At 44.9% G+C, this 21,433-nt stretch overlaps 1 protein-coding gene across 2 annotated transcripts in view; it reads left to right on the top strand.

The window, feature by feature from the left end:
• ARHGEF40 (Rho guanine nucleotide exchange factor 40) overlaps positions 1 to 21,433 on the top strand; it is a 198,545-nt gene that overhangs the window by 80,628 nt on the left and 96,484 nt on the right. For both annotated transcript variants that reach the window (XM_040416739.1, XM_040416738.1), the window contains exons 5-8: positions 238 to 352; positions 949 to 1,045; positions 4,868 to 4,957; positions 6,981 to 7,088. In XM_040416739.1, coding sequence (XP_040272673.1) covers positions 238 to 352; positions 949 to 1,045; positions 4,868 to 4,957; positions 6,981 to 7,088 — 410 coding nt within the window. The remainder of the gene's footprint in view (positions 1 to 237; positions 353 to 948; positions 1,046 to 4,867; positions 4,958 to 6,980; positions 7,089 to 21,433) is intronic.

The raw sequence follows: 21,433 nt of genomic DNA, 5'->3' as shown, positions 1-21,433 counted from the left end.
AACAATATAAAATCTTGGTCATCTTAATACTGTCATAGGTTACTGCTGATGCAAACCTTATCTGTCATTTAAAGATGATGCTTATGCAAAATTGTTATAATAAAATCTAGCAATGGGTTTTATATTGTTTGTGGGAAAAGGTTAGAAGAAGCGCTAATCGATTGATATAAGCAACTGTTGTCCTCAATTGCTATACCTGTGGCCCCATAGTCTAATTAGTTTTGTATTTCTGTGTAGGTGCACAAGACAGAGAAAAGAGTGCACTGTTAATTGTATCTCCATCTAAAGCTGTGGCAGAATACACCCAGAAAAATATTCAGGAAGCAATATTATATTTGTTCTCTCTTCTCAGGTAACGATTATACATAATAATGAGAGTTCTTAACATATTTTGTAGCAGAGCAATACAAAAGTCTAAAGCTCCTCATACACTTTACATAGCTGTTGGAAGAACATGTGGTTTTTGATGCGTTTTTCAATTTTTTTAATTTTTTTTTAACTAGTGGGTGTTTACTTCAGTACTTTCAGCTTGTGGTTTTTGGTGAGGATCCATATCAAAAATCGTGCAGACATGTACAGAGCTGTTTTTTATGCTTTCCATTAATTTCAATGGGAGATTCGGTGCGGATTCCACTCCAAGATAGGGCATGATGCTTCTTTTTTCCATGTTGAAAAAACAGAAAGTGCTCCTTCCATTTGAAATGAAAGGGAGGCTGCTCTGAGGCATTTGTGGGGCTGATTTGGTTTCGTTTCAGCTTCAAAATCAGCTTAAAAAAACACCTAAAACTCAGTGTGAACTAGCCCAAATGTTAATCTGGCATTGAGCAATACTTGGGAAAAGGATATGTAGGGAATCATTTCATAGATTGACCTCTGAAATTATTATTTAATTAATATATGTTTAATTAAATGTTGGATGTGTCTGCAGAGTTTCCTATTCTGTTTCAGATCTGATCTACGTGATTTAGGTATGACCCTCATTGTTGATCTGCGAGACAGCTCTTCCAACTCGGAGACTTTCTTTCAAGTGCTTCATGAAACCAAGGTAAAGTCTGTTCTTAATCTAAGACCATGACAAAGGCAAAGTCACTTACAGGCAGGAAATGCATAGTACATTGGAGATGAGCATCTGCAGGCAGTTCGGAGATGAAAACCTATAGCAGGGCGAAATGTTTTTAGTTAGCATGAAGGAAGAACTAGAGATGAGTGAAGTTCTTGAAATTTGTTTTGTGTTGAATATGTAAAAAAATTCAGTTTGGTTCCAAATCAGTGATCCAATTGACCTGAAAATTGTCATATGATACTCTGAGGTCTCTTAGGACTCATATTTTATCCATTTGGTCTGTCTTTTTTTCCCCCTCCATCCTACACCCCAACCGCCACATTTTACTCATTTTTGTCTAAAAATTGTATCACATTTGAGCTGGTCATCTAATAAACCTTATCTCTAAACTACTAAGAGGTCATAAACACTTATTTAAGCCACATTCTTATTAGTAAGATAAGGATTGAGCTATAATGAGTGTTTATAATGTCAGAGAGCAGAGATAAGGAGCCCTTCAGCTTCCCAAGTGATAGAAAAAAAATGAAATTTCACAGTCTGCTACTACAGCATCTCAGCTATGTACACAATGAGGATTCCATATATATGCCACTGCCATATAGTTATGGGTAAATGCTTTAAAAACACCCTGCGCCAGAACATTTGTTAAGCTTCTTTCAAAAATGTCCCTTATTGGGGGCAGATGGCGTTTAAACACAAACAGTGTTATCAGAATAAAACAATGTCTTGTTCTCAGCAAGTGTTCCAAAAAATTGTGCCTTAACGAAAGATGGCTGTCCCTGTTTATATACAAGTGTTAGTATATCAAAAGAATTAGTGGTTTCTGAACAAGATTGGAAAAATTGGGAGCAGCAGCAGTACAGTGTGGATGTGGAAAGTGGGATGTGGCCTCAATAGTAGCGGCAGCAAGAGCAGCACAGCATGGAAAGGACAAGGCAGTAGAATAGATGTGTGTGCAGCTTTGTAGGGGTAGTAGTGGCAGCTGGGTAAGGCTACTGGTAATAATAATAATTATCTTTATTTATATAGTGCCAACATATTCCACAGCGCTTTACAGTTCAGGGTTCATGTACAAACAGTCATAAATAACATAGCAACAGACATGTCAATTAGGGATCGACCGATATTGATTTTTTAGGGCCGATACCGATAATTTGTGAACTTTCAGGCCGATAGCCGATAATTTATACCGATATTCTGGGAATTTTCATTTTTGAGAAAAAAAAAATTTCCTACACAAATCTGCTGAAAATTAATATGTTTATTGTTAATGTGTATTTTTTTTGTTTATTGTTAATGTGTATTTTTTTTTTTTTTAATCTTTTTCATTTATACTTAATATTTTTGTGTTTTTTTTTTTTTACTAACTTTTAGCCCCCTTAGGGACTAGAACCCTTGTCCTATTCCCCCTGATAGATCTCTATCAGGGTGAATAGGATCTCACACTGTCCCTGCTGCTCTGTGCTCTGTGCACACAGCAGCATGGAGCTTACCATGGCAGCCAGGGCTTCAATAGCGTCCTGGCTGCCATGGTAACCGATCGGAGCCCCAGGCTTACACAGCTGGGGCTCCGATCGGAGGAGCAGGGGAGAGGGGATCCTGTGGCCACTGCCACCAATGAGTAATACTGGGTGGGGGGTGGGGGGGGGCGCACTGCGCCACCAATGTTTTTACTATTGGGATGGGGGTGGGGGGCGCACTGCGCCACCAATGAAGATAAGTCTCTCAATCATTCATATACAGGAGGCGGGAGCTGGCTGCAGAATCACATAGCCTGCTCCCGACCTCTATGAGCGGTGGCTGCGATCCGCGGCACCTGAGGAGTTAACTACCGCAGATCGCAGCTACAGCTCATAGAGGTCGGGAGCCGGCTATGTGATTCTGCAGCCAGCTCCCGCCTCCTGTATATGAATGAATGAAAGACTTATCTTCATTGGTGGCGCAGTGGCCACAGCCCCTCCCCTCCTCTTATGTTCTCTCCTCTCATTGGCGGCAGTGGCAGCAGCAGCACAGGGGGAGGGAGACACGGCTTCCTTCTCCCCTGTGCTGCGGAGGGAACACAGAGAGCGCTGAGAGCAGCGCGATCTGTGTTCCCAATACGTTATCGGTATATCGGCAAAATAGATGCCGATACCGATAACGTTCAAAATCCTCAATATCGGCCAATAATATCGGCCAAACCTATAATCGGTCGATCCCTAATGTCAATAATTACAACAAGAGGATTGAGGGCCCTGCTCGCAAGAGCTTACAATCTATGAAAGGAGGAGGAGTAGTAGCTGTGGCGGTGGCCATATTGTACAGAACATGATGGCAGCTGGGCAGGCAGTGGCATGATGGGGAGGCAATCAATAGCCACCATTAGCAGTGGCAGATGTATTTTACATCCATAGATGGAGGTGTCTGAGAATTCTCATGGATCCATGCCTCGTTCATTTTGACTACTATGACGTTTTGCACACTGGTGGACAACTTTGTCAGTTTGGGTGTGACGACTCCACCTGCTGCTCTGAAAACCCTCTCTGAGATCACACCAGAGGCTGGAAAAGAAAATACAGCAAGAGCAAACTGGGCCAGTTCTGTTCCAATATGGCTGTCAAAAAGTCTGTGGAGTCAGGGAACACATTATGTGCGCCATGCAGGGGGCATGTGTTATTTCATCCAAATGCAGCACAGCAACGATGTTCCTGCTATTGTCGGCTGGCACTGTGGAGTACAACTGCCTCTGCTTTTTATTGCCACCGCACCCACCACCCTCCTCTTCAGATGTCACCTCCTCCTCAGCGCCCTGATCCAGCTCCCAGGTCCTGTTCAACACACAATCATTGTCATAGTCCTCACCCTCCCTGCTACTTTTATCATACAGTGATATGTCATTCTGGGCTCCTTGACCCCCCTCTCGATTCTCTGCTTTGTATTTCACCCAAGTGCCACTGATTCCAGGGCTACCCCTACCACCACCACCATGGCTACAAGTGCCACTACTGCTACTACTACCACCAACAGAGCAATACATGGGTTCCCCTCTATCGGAACCCCCTTCTTATGGCAGTCCAAACGCTGGCTGTTCTCACGCAACTCAGCAACACGGAGACTCTTCTGAGTGTCTTCTAGCGAGTTGAGTTGTGTTGCCTCTTCTTAGGAAAAAAAGGCCACACCACTAGGAGAGCGCAGTGAAGACAGCTGATGCAACTGAAAAGCTTTTTTGGGGCCACAAGTAGGAGGAACAGAAGGAATGCTGTGGCCCCTGGCTTCAAGGCACGGTGTCAGGCTCAGGTGACCTCGACACCATCTTGTTGTGAATGAAAGGAGAAGTGAGCTATCCAGTCCACACTGTCATCCTCTTTGGGAGAACTGTACCTGCTGCTGCTATTACTACTGGTCAAATGGCTGGTGCTTCTATTGTTCTTTGTTCTACTTGGATGACGAGACCTGGGTTTTTTGTTTTCCACTCTTCCGTTTACCAGACATTTTATTATGAGGCCTATAAATCAAAGATCACAGGTTTGGTGCACAGATTATTAAACAGTACTAGCAAAATTGCAAGTGTTTTTTTCTGTAATTTACCGAGGTGCAATTAAATGTCCCTCTCCTTCTACAAACTTACTGCACACTGGTATTGACAATGCGTCAACTACAACTGTTATATAAATGCTGTTATTGCAGCACAACACGATCACTAATTATTCATGGTATCTTGATGCAATACAATGTGTTAACTGAAACTGGTTTATAAATGCTGTTATTGCAGCAGAACATGATCACTGCCTTATATCACAGTGAGATATGTATTTTGTTTCACAGGACTCCTTCCATGCTTGTATAAAGAGCACTTTAATAGTATGTGATACAGAAAACCCTGCTGCAGGACGAAGTGACCTTTTTAATGCACAGGTAAAGGCAATCAATAATTAAATCAGGAATTAAATCCAGAAACAGCGGAACAATTTAGTGTAAAATTCAAGATTTACAGTACCTTTCCCATACTGGGAAAGAAAAAGACCACAAACTTCCATTCATTTAGCCGGACGTTTAATTTCAATTTATTTAGGTTTCTATTTATTTTTTTCCAATTTAAATAAAAGTTGGGTAACTGTAGACACAGAGGGGACAAATTTACTAAACCTCTAACATTTAGTGTAAATTTGGACAGTCGAAAGACGTGCCAGATTTACCACAGTGGCTCATGCTGATTGATAAATTTGGTATATCTTTTATCACTTTTGTCTCACTTATTGCCAGAACACATTGGCACATCTTAAAAGCTAGCCACAGAAAGTGTTTAGAACACATAATAATTGTACTACGATGCATGTGCACCATTTGTGGGGGGAAATTAAGCCAGAATTCTGTGGCATTTAGCTTAGTAAAACTCCCCCCTGTATTGCTTTTATTAATTGTGAGTTACAGCCTGTATTATCATCCTGAGTTGATACCCAACCGCAACTTCTATGTTGTATTTTTTTTCTACACATCAGATTGTTACCCTGACTGGTGTAAAGCCAGCACCTCCCAGAATGCAAATCACTAGAGCAGGGGTGCACAACCTCAATATCATTCTGTGCGGCCCTCAACCATCTGGTGACATGTATGTCTATGTCTAATGGCTGCTCACATGCATTTTTCATGTATTCTCTCATTAGATGGAAATCCAGGATTTGTAACCAGACATTTCAGTTGGTAATACCCCTTTAACTTTTATTTTCGGCCCTTAAGATTCTTTCAGTCTGACAATGTGGCCCCCAACCAGAAAAGGTTGTGCACCCCTGCCCTACAGCAAGCTCTATGTACACACCTATGTAGCAAGGAAGCTGGGAAATTCCAGCTCATACGCTAGCAACACTGTGAACGCAACACTGTAACCTATGATCGTTAGTAGATAAGTAATGCAGTGTACAATATTCATTTACTCAACATTTTCATTTAGACATACTATTTGTAAGGCTATTTTCACACTAGCGTTTTTTGCGGATCCGTCATGGATCTGCAAAAACGCTTCCATTACAATAATGCAACCGCATGCATCCGTCATGAACGGATCCGGTTGTATTATGTCTATATAGCCAAGACGGATCCATCATGAACTCTATTGAAAGTCAATGGGAGACGGATCCGTTTTCTATTGTGTCAGATTGTGTCAGAGAAAACAGATCCGTCCCCATTGACTTACATTGTGTGCCAGGACGGATCCGTTTGGCTCAGTTTCGTCTAGGGGACAGCAAAACCCTGCAGGCAGTGTTTTGGTGTCCGCCCCCAGAGCAGAATGGAGACTAACGGAGGCAAACTGATGCATTCTGAGCGGATCCTTTTCCATTCAGAATGCATTAGGGCAAAACTGATCCGAAAACGCCAGTGTAAAATGATGTGTATGTACATGCTTTAATGTTTTGCAAAGTCTTCTCATATTCCAGTACAAAGAATGACATTGATGGGATTTATTTGAGAAATGCACCCTATGACTCTTCATCAGTGTTTCCATATCCCAGTAAAATTTCCTGGACCATTCAGCCTTAGCTTAAGTGTGAATAAGGAAACTTTCCTTTGGAATGGAAAATCTGCTCTTTAATTTTTTCAACATTTGGTTTGACCTTTTAGAGTGAAAAAATAATTCAGAGCAGACAGAAAAATGATATATACGGTTCATAAGAATCCCCCAAATGAATTGTTTCTGCTGTTTCTAATTATACTAATAGTAATATTTTATGTAAAGCCAATATACAGTATTCCACAGCACTACAATTCAGACAGAATCAATTATTACAGAGTAACCGACCAATGAAAGGTTCAGACAAGGGAAAGGAGGGCTCTGCTCACAAGAGCTCACAATGTTTCAGCCATTTTTATCCAAAATGGGTAGTACACATAAAGCTGCATGACTCTGTGTTGATTTTAACATAGTTCTCTTTGTATCCTTTAGGTTGTAGAAACATCAGATCTGAGAAAGTATGTTGAAGCAGAAGAGCTGCCAGAGAGTCTTGGAGGGGAAGGGCCATATGTACACAATGAATGTGTGAGGAGCCAGAGGGTGAGATGAAAAGCTAGTGTATACTATGTGTGTGTTTTCATCTCATTATGATCCATGCATCATCAACAATCTAAAATGGCTGTATATGAAGCTGTCATTACCTGCACAGATATTAAACATACATTGCTTGACTGCAAAGCACCCCTGTCCTGGATAAGTCCTGATTTATGAAAGACTTAGTGAAAACCAGATGGTTTGTAAGAGAATGAAGAGACAAGACTTAACCAAACATCTGGCGTGATGGAGTATTCCTGTCTCTCAGATTTCCAAATGAAAACACTGTGTACATTTTTTTAATACATTCATTCTTGCTGTGTTATATGCCATGGTACTGGCAATATCCCTTTTTCATATTTCTTCCTCCAACGCAGTTATTAATATTTAATTATATTTTTGGATGTGAACTTATTTTCCAGTGATTGAAGAGGTCTGTCTAGCATTAATGAATGCAGCAAAAAAGGTCCCAGCAGACGTTCTTGTTTCCAATCAGTTATATTCTTTTATTGTAACTACAAAATAATAACAGGACGCGTTTCGGCCCGTCCAGCCTTTCTCGACTGCATGATGACAATGAAAACCTGATCACATTTATAGGTGCAGGATCACCTGGTCATGACATCATCAGCTGATTTAATAAACAGGAAATTACATATATAACATAACAGAGTGTCCATTCTTATTTCAAATCGTGTTATCCTGCAGGCCTAAAAACCTTCAAAAATCTGCGCGGTATTGCAGCCTGTGAAAACAACACTCCAAATTATAAACTATTAAAAACACATAATCTCATAATCCCTATTCATTCCCCTGGGTTGTAGAGTATCCAATGTATGGATCCAATATGCCTCCCTTCTGAGTAGTAATTTTTTCAAATCACCTCCCCTTCTTGGTTGATAGACCCGCTCTAAAATTTGGAATTTTAGTTGTGAGATGGAATGGTTACATTTATCAAAGTGGAACGGTACAGGGAGTAATAAATTCTTATTCCGTATAGTGGACTTATGTTTACCAATGCGGTCCCTCACTGTCTGCATGGTCTCCCCCACATACAGTAGGCCGCAGGGACATTTTATAAGGTAAATCACGTTTGTTGTGTCACAGGTATAATAGTCCTTGATCATATATGGTTTTCCAGTGTGTGGGTGGTAGAAAAACTGGCCCTTTTGAACATTGGAGCATTGCATGCAATGAAGGCAGGGGTATGTACCAGGTTTTTGATTTATGAGAGTTCTTTGTATCTGTCCCCCTCTAGTGCTCCCTAGATCAGCCCAGACTAGTTGGTCTCTCAAATTTGTACTACGTTTATTGCAAATCAAAGGCATGCTTTTAAATTCCTCCACTGTTGGGTAAGATTTTGCCAAAATGTGCCAATGTTTCCGCACCACATTGTCAAAATGGTGATTAAAAGGATGGAACCTGTGTACAAAAGCCATACGGTTACTCTTATTTTTGTTGTGTTGTAGCCTGTCCCCCACTGTTTTCTATAGCCTTCACCAGTATTTTATCAGGGTAGCCTCTATCCACAAATCTTTTTTTTAAATCAGATATTTTTATTTGATTTTCACAAGCATATTTGAGAACAAAGGCAACCCAACCTACCCTCCCCCACCCCTCCCCTACCCAGAGTCCGGTGACCAAATGAGTCCAGAGTCCGTGGAACGTGCAATAAGTCCGACAGTAGATCCTTTTACACATATCATGCATATTTCGCATTCCATAATCTCAGCCATACATCGCATACCCATCTCTTACTCATATATATCTCATCACCATTTCTCATCCAAGCGCTTCATACACATAACATCCCTGCTCATATTAACTAGAAATATCCAGACAATACTTTACATCATAGCTGACCTACGGGCTAAATACTCCATTGTAATGCTGCATCCAGGAAAACCACACCGTCTCAAACTTTTTCATGGACCCCCTTTTTTGATAGACATATTTCTCCATTTGAACTAGAATGTGTACCCTAGCCTCCAGTTCCTTCACTGTCGGTGGCAGTATATCTATCCAATGGAAAGCTATGCTTTTTCTAGCTTGATATAGTATTCGTCCAATAGCCAGCTTCTTTTTTGCCATGCCCGGCAATATCTCAAAAAGCCCCAACACACATATCAACGGTGTAACATCAAGGCTTACCTCGAACACAGTGTTTATTATTTCAATGACCCCTGTCCAATACCGCCTCAGTCTCGGACAATTCCACATGAGATGGATCAAGTCCGCATTAGATGTGTCGCATCTTGGGCAGCGGTCATTGTCCCTATACCTCATTTTTTTCAATACTACTGGCGTCCTGTAAACCCTATGTAGTAAGTACAATTGGGAAACTCTCTGCGCTTCACTGACAGCCAGCGACGGGCAGTCTTCCAACACTTTTTCCCACTGTTCCTCAGTGAGGTCTGATATGTCTGACTTCCACTTATCAAATAGTTGTAAAGGTGTATTTTTAACTTGCATATCAATAAATACACTGTAGTGACAGGAAATAACACCATTAGTGGTACCACTTGTCGCTGCGAGGTCTATAATACTGTGTTTTGGAGCAGGGGCAACTTTCTCAGCCTTGTCTTGCGTTTTTACGGCGTGTCGAAGCTGTAAGTACAAATAGAAGAATTTCTTAGGGATATTAAATTCCTGTTGTAGCTGTGCGAATTCTTTCAATATACCCTCAGAGTACAACTGATGCATTCTATTCAGGTTATACGAATTCCACACTCGTAATTCCGCAAGTTTATCCAACTCTTTGTACATATAATTAGGCCAAATTGGAGTATACGTCGTATACCCAATGACCTTTGTGACCTCCCTGGCCTTCCACCACACCTTGTGGATGGTGCTCAGTACTCCATACCGTTCCCCCTTACTACGAAAGGTACCGTCTTCTAGTGCAGACATCAAGCATGTCCTTCCTATCAGAAATCTATCCACAAATCTAGATGTCATTTCTTCTATCCTATTACATTGTTTCTCAGGGTCTGTCACAATATTCTTGACCCGCATGTACTGGGATTTGGGAATAGCTTTCTTAAGTGCTGGAGGATGGGAGCTCTGAAAATGTAAAATACTGTTTTTATCTGTTTCTTTTCTATATAGGTCTGTACACAAGTGTCCATCCTCTTTTTTCATCACCACAGTGTCCAAAAAACTGGAGGAGGGACTCGAGTGCGCCCATACGCAAAACACGTCACCTATAAATCTTTTCCAGATTAATGCAAATTTATGAAAATCCTCATAAGTGTAGACATATTTCTCTTCAAAAGAGGACATGTATGCATTTGCGTAGGGCGGGGCCACATTCGAACCCATCGTGGTCCCGCGTCGCTGTAAATAGACGGAATCACCAAATAAAAAGTAATTCTCATGTAATACCAGCTGTAATAATTCCACAAAAAATTCTTCCTTTTCAGTAGAATGTGAACTCGACCGTAGAAGCCCTGATATTGCTTCTATACCTTTATTGTGCTCTATAGACGTGTATAAACTGATCACGTCTATAGTTACAAGCCATCAATCTTGTGAGACATCTTTCAACTCCTGTATAGATTGTAAAAAGTGTGCAGTATCCAGCAGAAATGATTTTGTTTTCCTCACCAATGGTGTCAGTATTTTCTCTAGGACTATTGCCAAAGGGGATAATACGGAATTTACAGAGGCAACAATTGGTCGACCTGGAGGATCCTCCGTGGTCATAAATCTTTCCTCTAAGGTGTTAGACCCTAATGTCATGCAGATCTTGGAGAAGGGTCTTTCATTTTGCCCTGTCAGTTGTTTTGACTCCTTCCAAATGGATATAGATCTCCAGCAATTTTTCCGAAAGGTGAGGCTTAAGGCACACTTTTCGGTGAAGGAACAATCACAATTCCAAGGTTTGCACGATTCTGGTGATCGCGAGGATAATGATGGTGAATCACTAAAACTAACCGATTTGGGCTTACGTATTAATAGTACTTTTGTCCCACCGAAAAGTTATCATCCAGTGGAAACATTTGTACATCTGGTGACCAATGATATACAAAAAGAAATGGACATGGCCATAAAAGGGGAGTTACAAGTTAAAACAGAATATTACAAAAAAGGAGAGACAAGCAATACATGATTTAATGGCGGATAAATCCTTGATTATTAATCCCGCCGATAAGGGGGGCTCAATTGTTATCATGGATAAGACTAAATATATACAAGAGGTGAATCGACAACTAAGTGACACTAACACCTATCAAATATTGGATCGAAATCCTGTATTTGACATAAAGAAAAAAATTCGCAATTTGGTGATGAGCTATGCGGATCGTAGGGTCATTGATAAAAAAGTATATGAGTTTCTGATTAACTACTTACCGGTGACGCCAGTATTTTATATACTGCCGAAAGTGCATAAGACCTTGGTTGATCCTCCAGGTCGACCAATTGTCGCCTCTGTAAATTCCGTATTATCCCCTCTGGCAATAGTCCTAGAGAAAATACTGACACCATTGGTGAGGAAAACAAAATCATTTCTGCTGGATACTGCACACTTTTTATAATCTATACAAGAGTTAAAAGATGTCTCACAAGATTGTTGGCTTGTAACTATAGACGTGATCAGTTTCTCGCACATTCCATTGGGGGACACAGACCATGGGTATAGCCTAGGTCATTACTAGGAGGAGATACTATGCAAATAAAAGAGAGAGCTCCTCCTCCCCGGGCTATACCCCCATGCTCCACCGGGAGGACCCCAGTCTTGCTTAGTGTCGGATAAGGAGGTGACATTTTGACTCTACTCCCGTTTGTTTTTTTCAGCAGAGGACGCAGGGTCGCAATTTTGCTTCCCTGATCTCTCGTTGGAGCGAGCGCCGGGGTTGAACTGACGTCCCCGGCTACCTCCCACCCTCCCCCAGAAGTTAAGTGGAACCGGGCTCGATCTGCAGCTCCGGCGGCCTACCAGATTTGGGGTCACCTTCCTGCCCTCCTCCAGATCACTACCACTCCTTGTGCCAGCTGACTGAAGAGGTGACCTCCGCTGGTGTGGATCAGAGGGCGAAGACTGCAGGCGCAGATAAGTACACTGTCCTCCCTCTGTCTCCCGGTGTGACACTTAGGGCTGCTTAGTGGGTGGTTTGAAGGGGGGAAGGATTCCTGTCTGGGGCAATTGCTATGCAGAAGTGGCACTTCCTCGGCTCTCCCACAGCGGTGTTCTAGGGAGCGGGCCTTCCTACCCTTCCGGCGGCCGCGGCTCTATTATTGTTCATATTATTTAATATTTTTCGCGGTAGGATAGTAATTCCTCAGCGTGCTGCGGGAACGGTAGGAGATCCTGACCCCTTGCTTTGCAGGGATTGCTGCCATCATGCCGAAACCTGGGGCCCCACAAAAATCCAAGTCGGCTCATCAGGCCCCACTGGGGCTATGTAAAGTCTGCTGTTTGCCACTTTCGGTCACAGGACTCTTGTCTTGCCTCTGGACAGGATCATCCTCCCCCCCTCCTCCTCCTCTCACTCAGCCCAGTCCTCCCTCCGCCCCGTCGGAGCCCGCGGAACCCGCTTGGGCCTCTGCCATTTCTAGGGCGGCTGCTGATTTAGCCCAAGTCTCTCGGGCCGCCATGGCCTTCATGGAACGCATGGCGTCCACGGATCCTGTGACTAACACTAATCCGCTTCCCAGTGGTTCCCACAGAGGATGCTCGGCCGCTAAGAGGCAGCGTACACAGCAGCATCCTTCCTCGGATAATTCTGCTTCCCCTCCTCGCCTGGAGGCCCGTTCAGACACTTCCCCTTCTCGCAGGTACCATAGATCGGAAGGGGAAAGATCCAGTTCTGACGAGGACACAGAGCTGGAACCCTCGCCAAAACTGTCCACTATGGTGGCGGCGGTCCGGGATACTTTTGATATCCAGGGGGAATCTCCTTCCGCTGTTAGCCAGGAATTCCCTCTTTTCCACTCTAGGAAACCGCAAACGGTTGTATTCCCCATACATGGCGAATTCGACAAGGTCCTCTCTAAGGCCTGGGACCGCCCTAATCACCGGTTTTCTGCCACGAAACGCATGGATACTCTTTATCCATTTCCGGCAGAAAATGTGCAGCAGTGGTCTTTTCCTCCTAAAGTCGACCCGCCGGTGGCCAGATTGGCTAAGAATACGGCCATACCTGTCTTGGACGGTTCATCTCTACGGGACTCGGTTGATAGGCGTTTGAATTCTCTGTCCAAAGCCATCTTCACTCTGATAGGCACAGGCCTGCGGCCCGCTTTCGCCTCGGCCTGGGTATCCAGAGCGCTTTCCGTATGGTTGCAGCGCCACCATCAGGACCTAGCGGAGCAGGATGCCTCTGCGGACACCTTAAACTTTGTCCTCCAGATGTCTCAGGTGACAAAGTTTCTCTGCAAAGCTTCCTTTGATGTTAGCATTCTCTTTGCGCGGGTTTCGGCCCTTTTGGTCACTCAGCGCAGAGAAGTCTGGTTGAAGGTTTGGGACGCTGACGCTTCCTCTAAGCGTTCCCTCACTAACCTCCCCTTTGCGGGTTCCAGGCTTTTTGGTGCTAAGCTGGACGAGATCATCTCGGGCGCAACGGGGGGCAAGAGATCCAAGCGCACCTGTGGAGCTCGGTCCTCCGGTTCTAGGAACCAGTCCTTTCGTCGCTTCTCCTCTTCCAGATCTGCGGCGGCCCCCTTCCCGGGTGGCTCTCAGGACTCCCGTAAGAAGCCTGCCTTTAAGCCCTAGCCTTCCTGGCGCCCACAGCCACAATCAGCCCGCCCTGCGGCTCCCAAGCAGTCCTCCGCCTGAAGGGGCGCCCCCACCTCTTACGGTGGGGGGCCGATTGCTCTCCTTTCAACAGGTTTGGAGAGCTCACATCCAGGACGCCTGGGCCCTGGAAATTGTAACATCTGGTTACAAAATAGAATTCGCTTCCAGGCCTCCCGAGCGTTTCTTCCCTTCTCGGGTTCCGGGGGATCCGGTCCGGGCCTCGGCCCTTTTGCAGGCGGTCTCTTCCCTTTTGGACAGGGGAGTGATTGTTCCAGTCCCCCTGGAGGAGCAAGGCGCAGGTTTCTACTCCAGCCTATTTGTTGTGCCAAAGAAAGAGGGATCGGTGCGTCCTGTTCTGGACCTGAAGCTGTTAAACAGGTCTCTGCGGGTCCGGAGGTTCTTAATCGAATCCCTCCGATCCGTTATTGCTTCTCTTCTTCCAGGGGAGTTCCTCGCGTCTGTGGACATACAAGACGCCTATTTGCATGTCCCTATAGCAGAATCTCACCACAGGTTTCTGCGATTCGCTGTCGGCGGGCAGCATTACCAGTTTGTCGCCCTTCCCTTTGGGCTGGCTACGGCCCCTCGGGTATTCACGAAGATCTTGGCGCCGCTCTTGGCGCTCCTTCGTACCAGGGGCATATCTCTGTTGCCCTACCTGGACGACATACTGATAAAGGCTTCCTCCCTTCCTCAGGCCAAGGAAAGCGTCCGAATCACTGTTCAGACTCTGGAACAGTTCGGCTGGCTGATCAATGTCCAGAAGTCATCTCTTCACCCCTCTCAGAGGGTGACCTTCCTAGGGATGGTTCTGGACACCACGGCAGCTCGGATATTCCTTCCGGATTCCAAGTCCTCTCGAATTCAGGAGTCGGTATCTCGCCTACTGCGCTCCCGACGTCTCTCCATCTGGGAGTGCATGAAGGTTCTGGGGCTGATGGTGGCCTCCTTCGAGGGCGTCCCCTTTGCCCAGTTTCACACTCGGCCTCTGCAGTGGGCGATCCTGTCCTTTTGGGACATCGCGCGGTCTGGACTATCGGGTCCGTCTGCCTCCTCGGGTTCTTGTGGAACTCCATTGGTGGCTGTCCCCCCAAAACCTGTCTTCAGGGAGGTCCTTCCTTCCGATCTCCTGTGAAGTAACGGCCAAAGGGTGAGAGAGGCGCTCATAGGGTAAGTAAATCGGGGTACAACAGCTTGCTTCAAAGAGCTGGTGGATACGATAGACTCACCTGTTTTGGTTGCACCGGAGTTGAGTGCAATCGTATTGCAGGTGGGCTGTGAGGTATAAAAGTCGCAGGTCGGTGCTGCCAGATGCGTCAGGAGACCCCTTGGGGCAAAGGCCAGGTCGCCACTCGGGTATATATATAGGAAAACGTATCTCAGCTTGTCACTAAGAAGTGATCCAGCTGATAGACGATCATAAGGCGCAATTACCACAACCCGGTACAGGATTCATCAAAATGTATTATGAGACAACACGTTTCGGGGTCTAGACGGCCCCTTTATCAAGTCTACAAGGAACATAGATAATAGAAAGAGTACAATAGAAAAATGGATATATATGTACGTTTAAAAGTTGTATATGGAATATAGCAGTGTTTCCCAACCAGTGTGCTCCAGTTGTTGCAAAACTACAACTCCCAGCATGGATGAATAAATATCGATAAAATAGGCGAAGAGAAAAAAAAAAAAACTTCCATTGTGTGGGCGAGTACATGAATAATTATAAGAACATATGTACAGGGTGGGCCATTTATATGGATACACATTAACCACCTCCGGACCGCCTAACGCAGATTCGCGTTCCGGAGGTGGCAGCGCTGCGCACAGTCACGCATATACGCGTCATCTCGCGAGACGCGAGATTTCGCTCCAAGCCGGCCCGCGCATGCGCATCGCGGGCCGGCAAAAGTTAAAGAACAAGTTCGTCACCAGCCTGCCAGCAACGATCATTGGCTGGCAGGCTGGCGATTTTAAAAAATCCAATCACAAGCCATATAACAGATCATATTAGTAAATATGATCTGTTATATGGCTTCTCTGCTCCTGTGCTGGTCCTTTTCGTCGGTTGGATCCAGCACAGGAGCAGACTGAACTGTGAGTAGCACCAACACTACACCTTAGCCCCAGATCACCCCCCTGCACCCCAATTAACCCTTTGATCACCCCTTTGATCGCCCCTGTCAATCACCAGTGAAAGGAAAAAAAGTGATCAGTGTAAACTGTCACTTTTTTTTTTCCACTAGTATTGGCTGTTAGGTTTTAGGGATAGTTTAGGCCCCTTGGTTAGGTAGTTAGCGTCAGTTAGCGCCCACCCCACCGCACCGCAGTCACTTTTATTCGCTGAATAGCGTATCGCTAATCAGCATTTGTACTTTTATAGTATCTGTAAGTGATCAAAACTGATCACGGTCAGATCTATAATAGTATTAGTGTCACTTTAGTTCGCCCTCCACCCAAAACGCAGTGTTTGCCCGATCAGGCCTGATCGGTCGCCCACACGTGCGTTCACCCACGCCCGCCCCACCGCAGTGACAAAAAATATATATTTTTTGATCACTGCACATTCATTTTACACGCACTGCGGCGATAAAAAAATCTGTTTTGATATTTTTTATCAACCGCAGCGGCCTCCGGTACTTCGCTAGCCTCCCCTTTGTAAGACAGGCTTGCTTTTTTTCTTGGGTAGTCTCAGGGAATACCCCTAAATTTAGTAGTCCAAATGTCAAACAGGGGGTATTCTTCTGAAGAGGCCTACAGGATTCTGACCCAGTCGGATGAGGAGTGGGAACCCTCATCTGACGAATCTAGCGGGTCAGAATATGAACCTGTAGAAAGCAGTGGCTCTCTGACCCAAAGTTCGGACGAGGAGGTGGAGGTCCCTGGCAGCACCAGGCGTACCCGGCCCCAGTGTCGCTAGACCACAGGTTATGCAGGATCCGCTTCAAGAGCAGCAGAGTGGGGCTGTCGCTGCCGGATCACGTGGTGAGGCATACACCAGCAGCGCAGCCCTCCCTGGACCTAGTACCAGCACTGCCGTACAACATGGTGACGTGGCGAGCACCAGAAGGGCAGTTGAAGCTGGTACGGTGGCACGTGCACTAGTTACCCCGTCGCAGCCACCGCAAAGACAGGCCCGTAGAGCCCCTAGAATCCCTGAGGTGCTGGCAAACCCTGATTGGCAGTCACCAACTTCAGCCGCACCTGTAGTTCCCCCTTTCACCGCCCAGTCTGGAGTTCGGGTTGAGACGGCTCAAATCGGTTCGGCCCTGGGATTTTTTGAGCTGTTCTTGACTGCGGAGCTCTTGGACTTAGTCGTGGCAGGGACCAACCAGTATGCCACACAATTTATATCCGCCAACCCGGGAAGCTTTTATGCCCAGCCTTTCCGGTGGAAACCAGTCCAAGTTTCCGAAATTAAAATTTTTTGGGCCTTCTCCTCAACATGGGCCTGACAAAAAAGCATGAATTGCGGTCATATTGGTCAACGCACCCGATTCATCACATGCCCATGTTCTCTGCTGCTATGTCCAGGGCACGATTTGAGGCCATCCTCCGTTTCCTGCATTTTAGCGACAACACCACCTCCCGTCCCAGAGGCCACCCAGCTTTTGACCGGCTCCACAAAATTCGGCCCCTCATAGACCATTTCAACCAGAAATTTGCAGATTTGTATACCCCCGAGCAAAACATCTGCGTAGACGAGTCCCTAATACATTTTACCGGGCGCCTTGGCTTCAAACAGTACATCCCAAGCAAGCGTGCCCGGTATGGGGTCAAATTGTATAAGCTCTGTGAAAGGGCCACAGGCTATACCCACAAATTTCGGATCTATGAGGGAAAAGATCAGACCCTGGAGCCGGTCGGTTGCCCTGACTACCTGGGGAGCAGTGGGAAGACAGTCTGGGACTTGGTGTCACCCTTATTCGGCAAGGGGTACCATCTTTATGTGGACAATTTTTACACAAGTGTGGCCCTCTTTAGGCATTTGTTTCTAGAACGGATTTGCGCCTGTGGCACCGCGCGAACTAGTCGCGTGGGCTTCCCCCAACGGCTTGTAACCACCCGTCTTGCAAGGGGGGAGAGGGCTGCCTTGTGTAACGAAGAACTGCTCGCGGTGAAATGGAGAGACAAGCGTGACGTTTACATGCTCTCCTCCATTCACGCAGACACGACAATCCAAATTGAGCGAGCAACCCGTGTCATTGAAAAGCCCCTCTGTGTCCACGACTATAATGCGCTCATGGGAGGGGTGGACTTCAATGACCAGATGTTGTCTCCGTATTTAGTTTCCCGCAGAACCAGACGCTGGTATAAGAAGGTGTCTGTATATTTAATTCAATTGGCGCTGTACAATAGTTTTGTTCTCTACAGTAAGGCTGGGAGAACACGATCTTCCTCAAATTCCAGGAAGAGATCATCGAGAACCTCCTTTACCCAGGAGGTTCCGTGGCCCCATCCCCCAGTGTAGTTAGCCGTCTACACGAGCGACATTTCCCCAGTGTCGTTCCTGGTACCTCAACCCAACCGTCACCCCGAAAAAGATGTCGTGTCTGTAGCAGGAGTGGAATAAGGCGTGACACCCGCTATTTCTGTCCTGACTGTGCTGACCACCCTGCCCTATGCTATGGAGAGTGTTTCCGGAAGTACCACACACAGGTACACCTAGCATAGGGATTGCATCTCACAGGACAGGCACACAGGGCTATTAGGGCCCTTTTACTCTCAGCTGCTGCAAACCTCTCCTTTCACCTGGGATAAAGTGCATAACGTACTTCGCCACATCTTTGGGCGATTTGCGCTTTGCACATTGTCCCATGGGGAAGGAGAGGTTTGTTCTATAAAGGTAAAAAAAACTAAACAAAAAAAAATTACCGGTAAGTAAAAAAGTTAAAAAAGTTTAAAAAAGTTAATATGTTCTGTTCTAAAGTTAATAAAGTTATTGCTTTGCGGCCTGGTTTTTTCTTTTTTGTTTTGTTTTTTTACCTTCCAGGTGGACCAACCGATCGACCAGCTGCAGCACTGATGTGCATTCGGACAGAAGCATTGTGCTGCTGTCAGATTACACGCAAGTCGGTGTATGCGGCGCTGCAAGACGAGATTTCTCCTCTGCAGTAAAAGATATGTTTGCCGAGGCATATGAGCTGAGGAGGTGGCGGTGTTCATATACTTTGGCAAACACTTTGTATATATAAAAAAAAAAATCCCGGCAATGATTTATTCATCCACATCGATTGATGTGAATGGAGAAATCTGGTTTGCCAGGGCATACGAGCTGAAGTGGGTATGGATGTTGGGCGGAGCTCCTATGTCCTGGCAGACGCCTTTCCCCTCCTTTTTCTTTTTTTGGCAGAGATTTTTTCATCCACATTGATCGATGCGAATGAAGAAATCTGTGCCGTTCATTTTTTTCTTTCAGCCCAGAGGCTGAACGGAAAAAAAAAATCTCATTACCCGTATGCTCAATATAAGGAGAATAGCAGAAACTCCTAATGCTGGCATACATGTAATGATTGCGGAGACCCTCAAATGCCAGGGCAGTACAAACACCCCACAAATAACACCATTTTGGAAAGAAGACACCCCAAGGTATTCGCTGAGGGGCATATTGAGTCCATGAAAGATTGAAATTTTTGTCCCAAGTTAGCGGAAAGGGAGACTTTGTGAGAACAAAATCAAAAAAATCAATTTCCGCTAACTTGTGCCAAAATTTTTTTTTTTCAATGAACTCGCCATGCCCCTCATTGAATACCTTGGGGTGTCTTCTTTCCAAAATGGGGTCACATGTGGGGTATTTATACTGCCCTGGCATTTTAGGGGCCCCAAAGCGTGAGAAGAAGTCTGGTATCCAAATGTCTAAAAATGCCCTCCTAAAAGGAATTTGGGCCCCTTTGCCCACCTAGGCTGCAAAAAAGTGTCACACATGTGGTATCTCCGTATTCAGCAGAAGTTGGGGAATATGTTTTGGGGTGTCATTTTACATATACCCATGCTGGGTGAGATAAATATCTTGGTCAAATGCCAACTTTGTATAAAAAAAATGGGAAAAGTTGTCTTTTGCCAAGATATTTCTCTCACCCAGCATGGGTATATGTAAAATGACACCCCAAAACACATTCCTTACCTTCTCCTGAGTACGGAGATACCAGATGTGTGACACTTTTTTGCAGCCTAGCTGGGCAAAGGGGCCCACATTCCAAAGAGCACCTTTCAGATTTCACAGGTCATTTACCTACTTACCAGACATTAGGGCCCCTGGAAAATGCCAGGGCAGTATAACTGCCCCACAAGTGACCCCATTTTGGAAAGAAGACACCCCAAGGTATTCCGTGAGGGGCATGGCGAGTTCCTAGAATTTTTTATTTTTTGTCACAAGTTAGTGGAAAATGATGATTTTTTTTTTTTTTTTTTTTCATACAAAGACTCTTATTCCACTAACTTGTGACAAAAAAAAAAAAATTCCATGAACTCACTATGCCCATCAGCGAATACCTTGGGGTCTCTTCTTTCCAAAATGGGGTCACTTGTGGGGTAGTTATACTGCCCTGGCATTCTAGGGGCCCAAATGTGTGGTAAGGAGTTTGAAATCAAATTCAGTAAAAAATGACCTGTGAAATCCGAAAGGTGCTCTTTGGAATATGGGCCCCTTTGCCCACCTAGGCTGCAAAAAAGTGTCACACATCTGGTATCTCCGTACTCAGGAGAAGGTGGGGAATGTGTTTTGGGGTGTCATTTTATATATACCCATGCTGGGTGAGAGAAATATCTTGGCAAAAGACAACTTTTCCCATTTTTTTATACAAAGTTGTCATTTGACCAAGATATTTATCTCACCCAGCATGGGTATATGTAAAAAGACACCCAAAACACATTCCTCAACTTCTCCTGAGTACGGCAATACCACATGTGTGACACTTTTTTGCAGCCTAGGTGGGCAAAGGGGCCCATATTCCAAAGAGCACCTTTCGGATTTCACTCGTCATTTTTTACAGAATTTGATTTCAAACTCCTTACCACACATTTGGGCCCCTAGAATGCCAGGGCAGTATAACTACCCACAAGTGACCACATTTTGGAAAGAAGAGACCCCAAGGTATTCGCTGATTGGGCATAGTGAGTTCATGGGAAGTTTTTATTTTTTGTCACAAGTTAGTGAAATATGAGACTTTGTATGAAAAAAAAATCAAAAAAAAAAATCATCATTTTCCACTAACTTGTGACAAAAAATAAAAAATTCTAGGAACTCGCCATGCCCCTCACGGAATATCTTGGGGTGTCTTCTTTCCAAAATGGGGTCACTTGTGGGGTAGTTATACTGCCCTGGCATTCTAGGGGCCCAAATGTGTGGTAAGGAGTTTGAAATCAAATTCTGTAAAAAATGACGAGTGAAATCCGAAAGGTGCTCTTTGGAATATGGGCCCCTTTGCCCACCTAGGCTGCAAAAAAGTGTCACACATCTGGTATCTCCGTACTCAGGAGAAGGTGGGGAATGTGTTTTGGGGTGTCATTTTATATATACCCATGCTGGGTGAGAGAAATATCTTGGCAAAAGACAACTTTTCCCATTTTTTTATACAAAGTTGTCATTTGACCAAGATATTTATCTCACCCA

Source organism: Bufo bufo, chromosome 2, assembly GCF_905171765.1.
Source record: "Bufo bufo chromosome 2, aBufBuf1.1, whole genome shotgun sequence".
NCBI classification, from domain to species: Eukaryota; Metazoa; Chordata; class Amphibia; order Anura; family Bufonidae; genus Bufo; species Bufo bufo.
The sequence above is the reverse complement of the archived record's forward strand: the minus strand, read 5'-3'. Positions and strand labels throughout refer to the sequence as shown.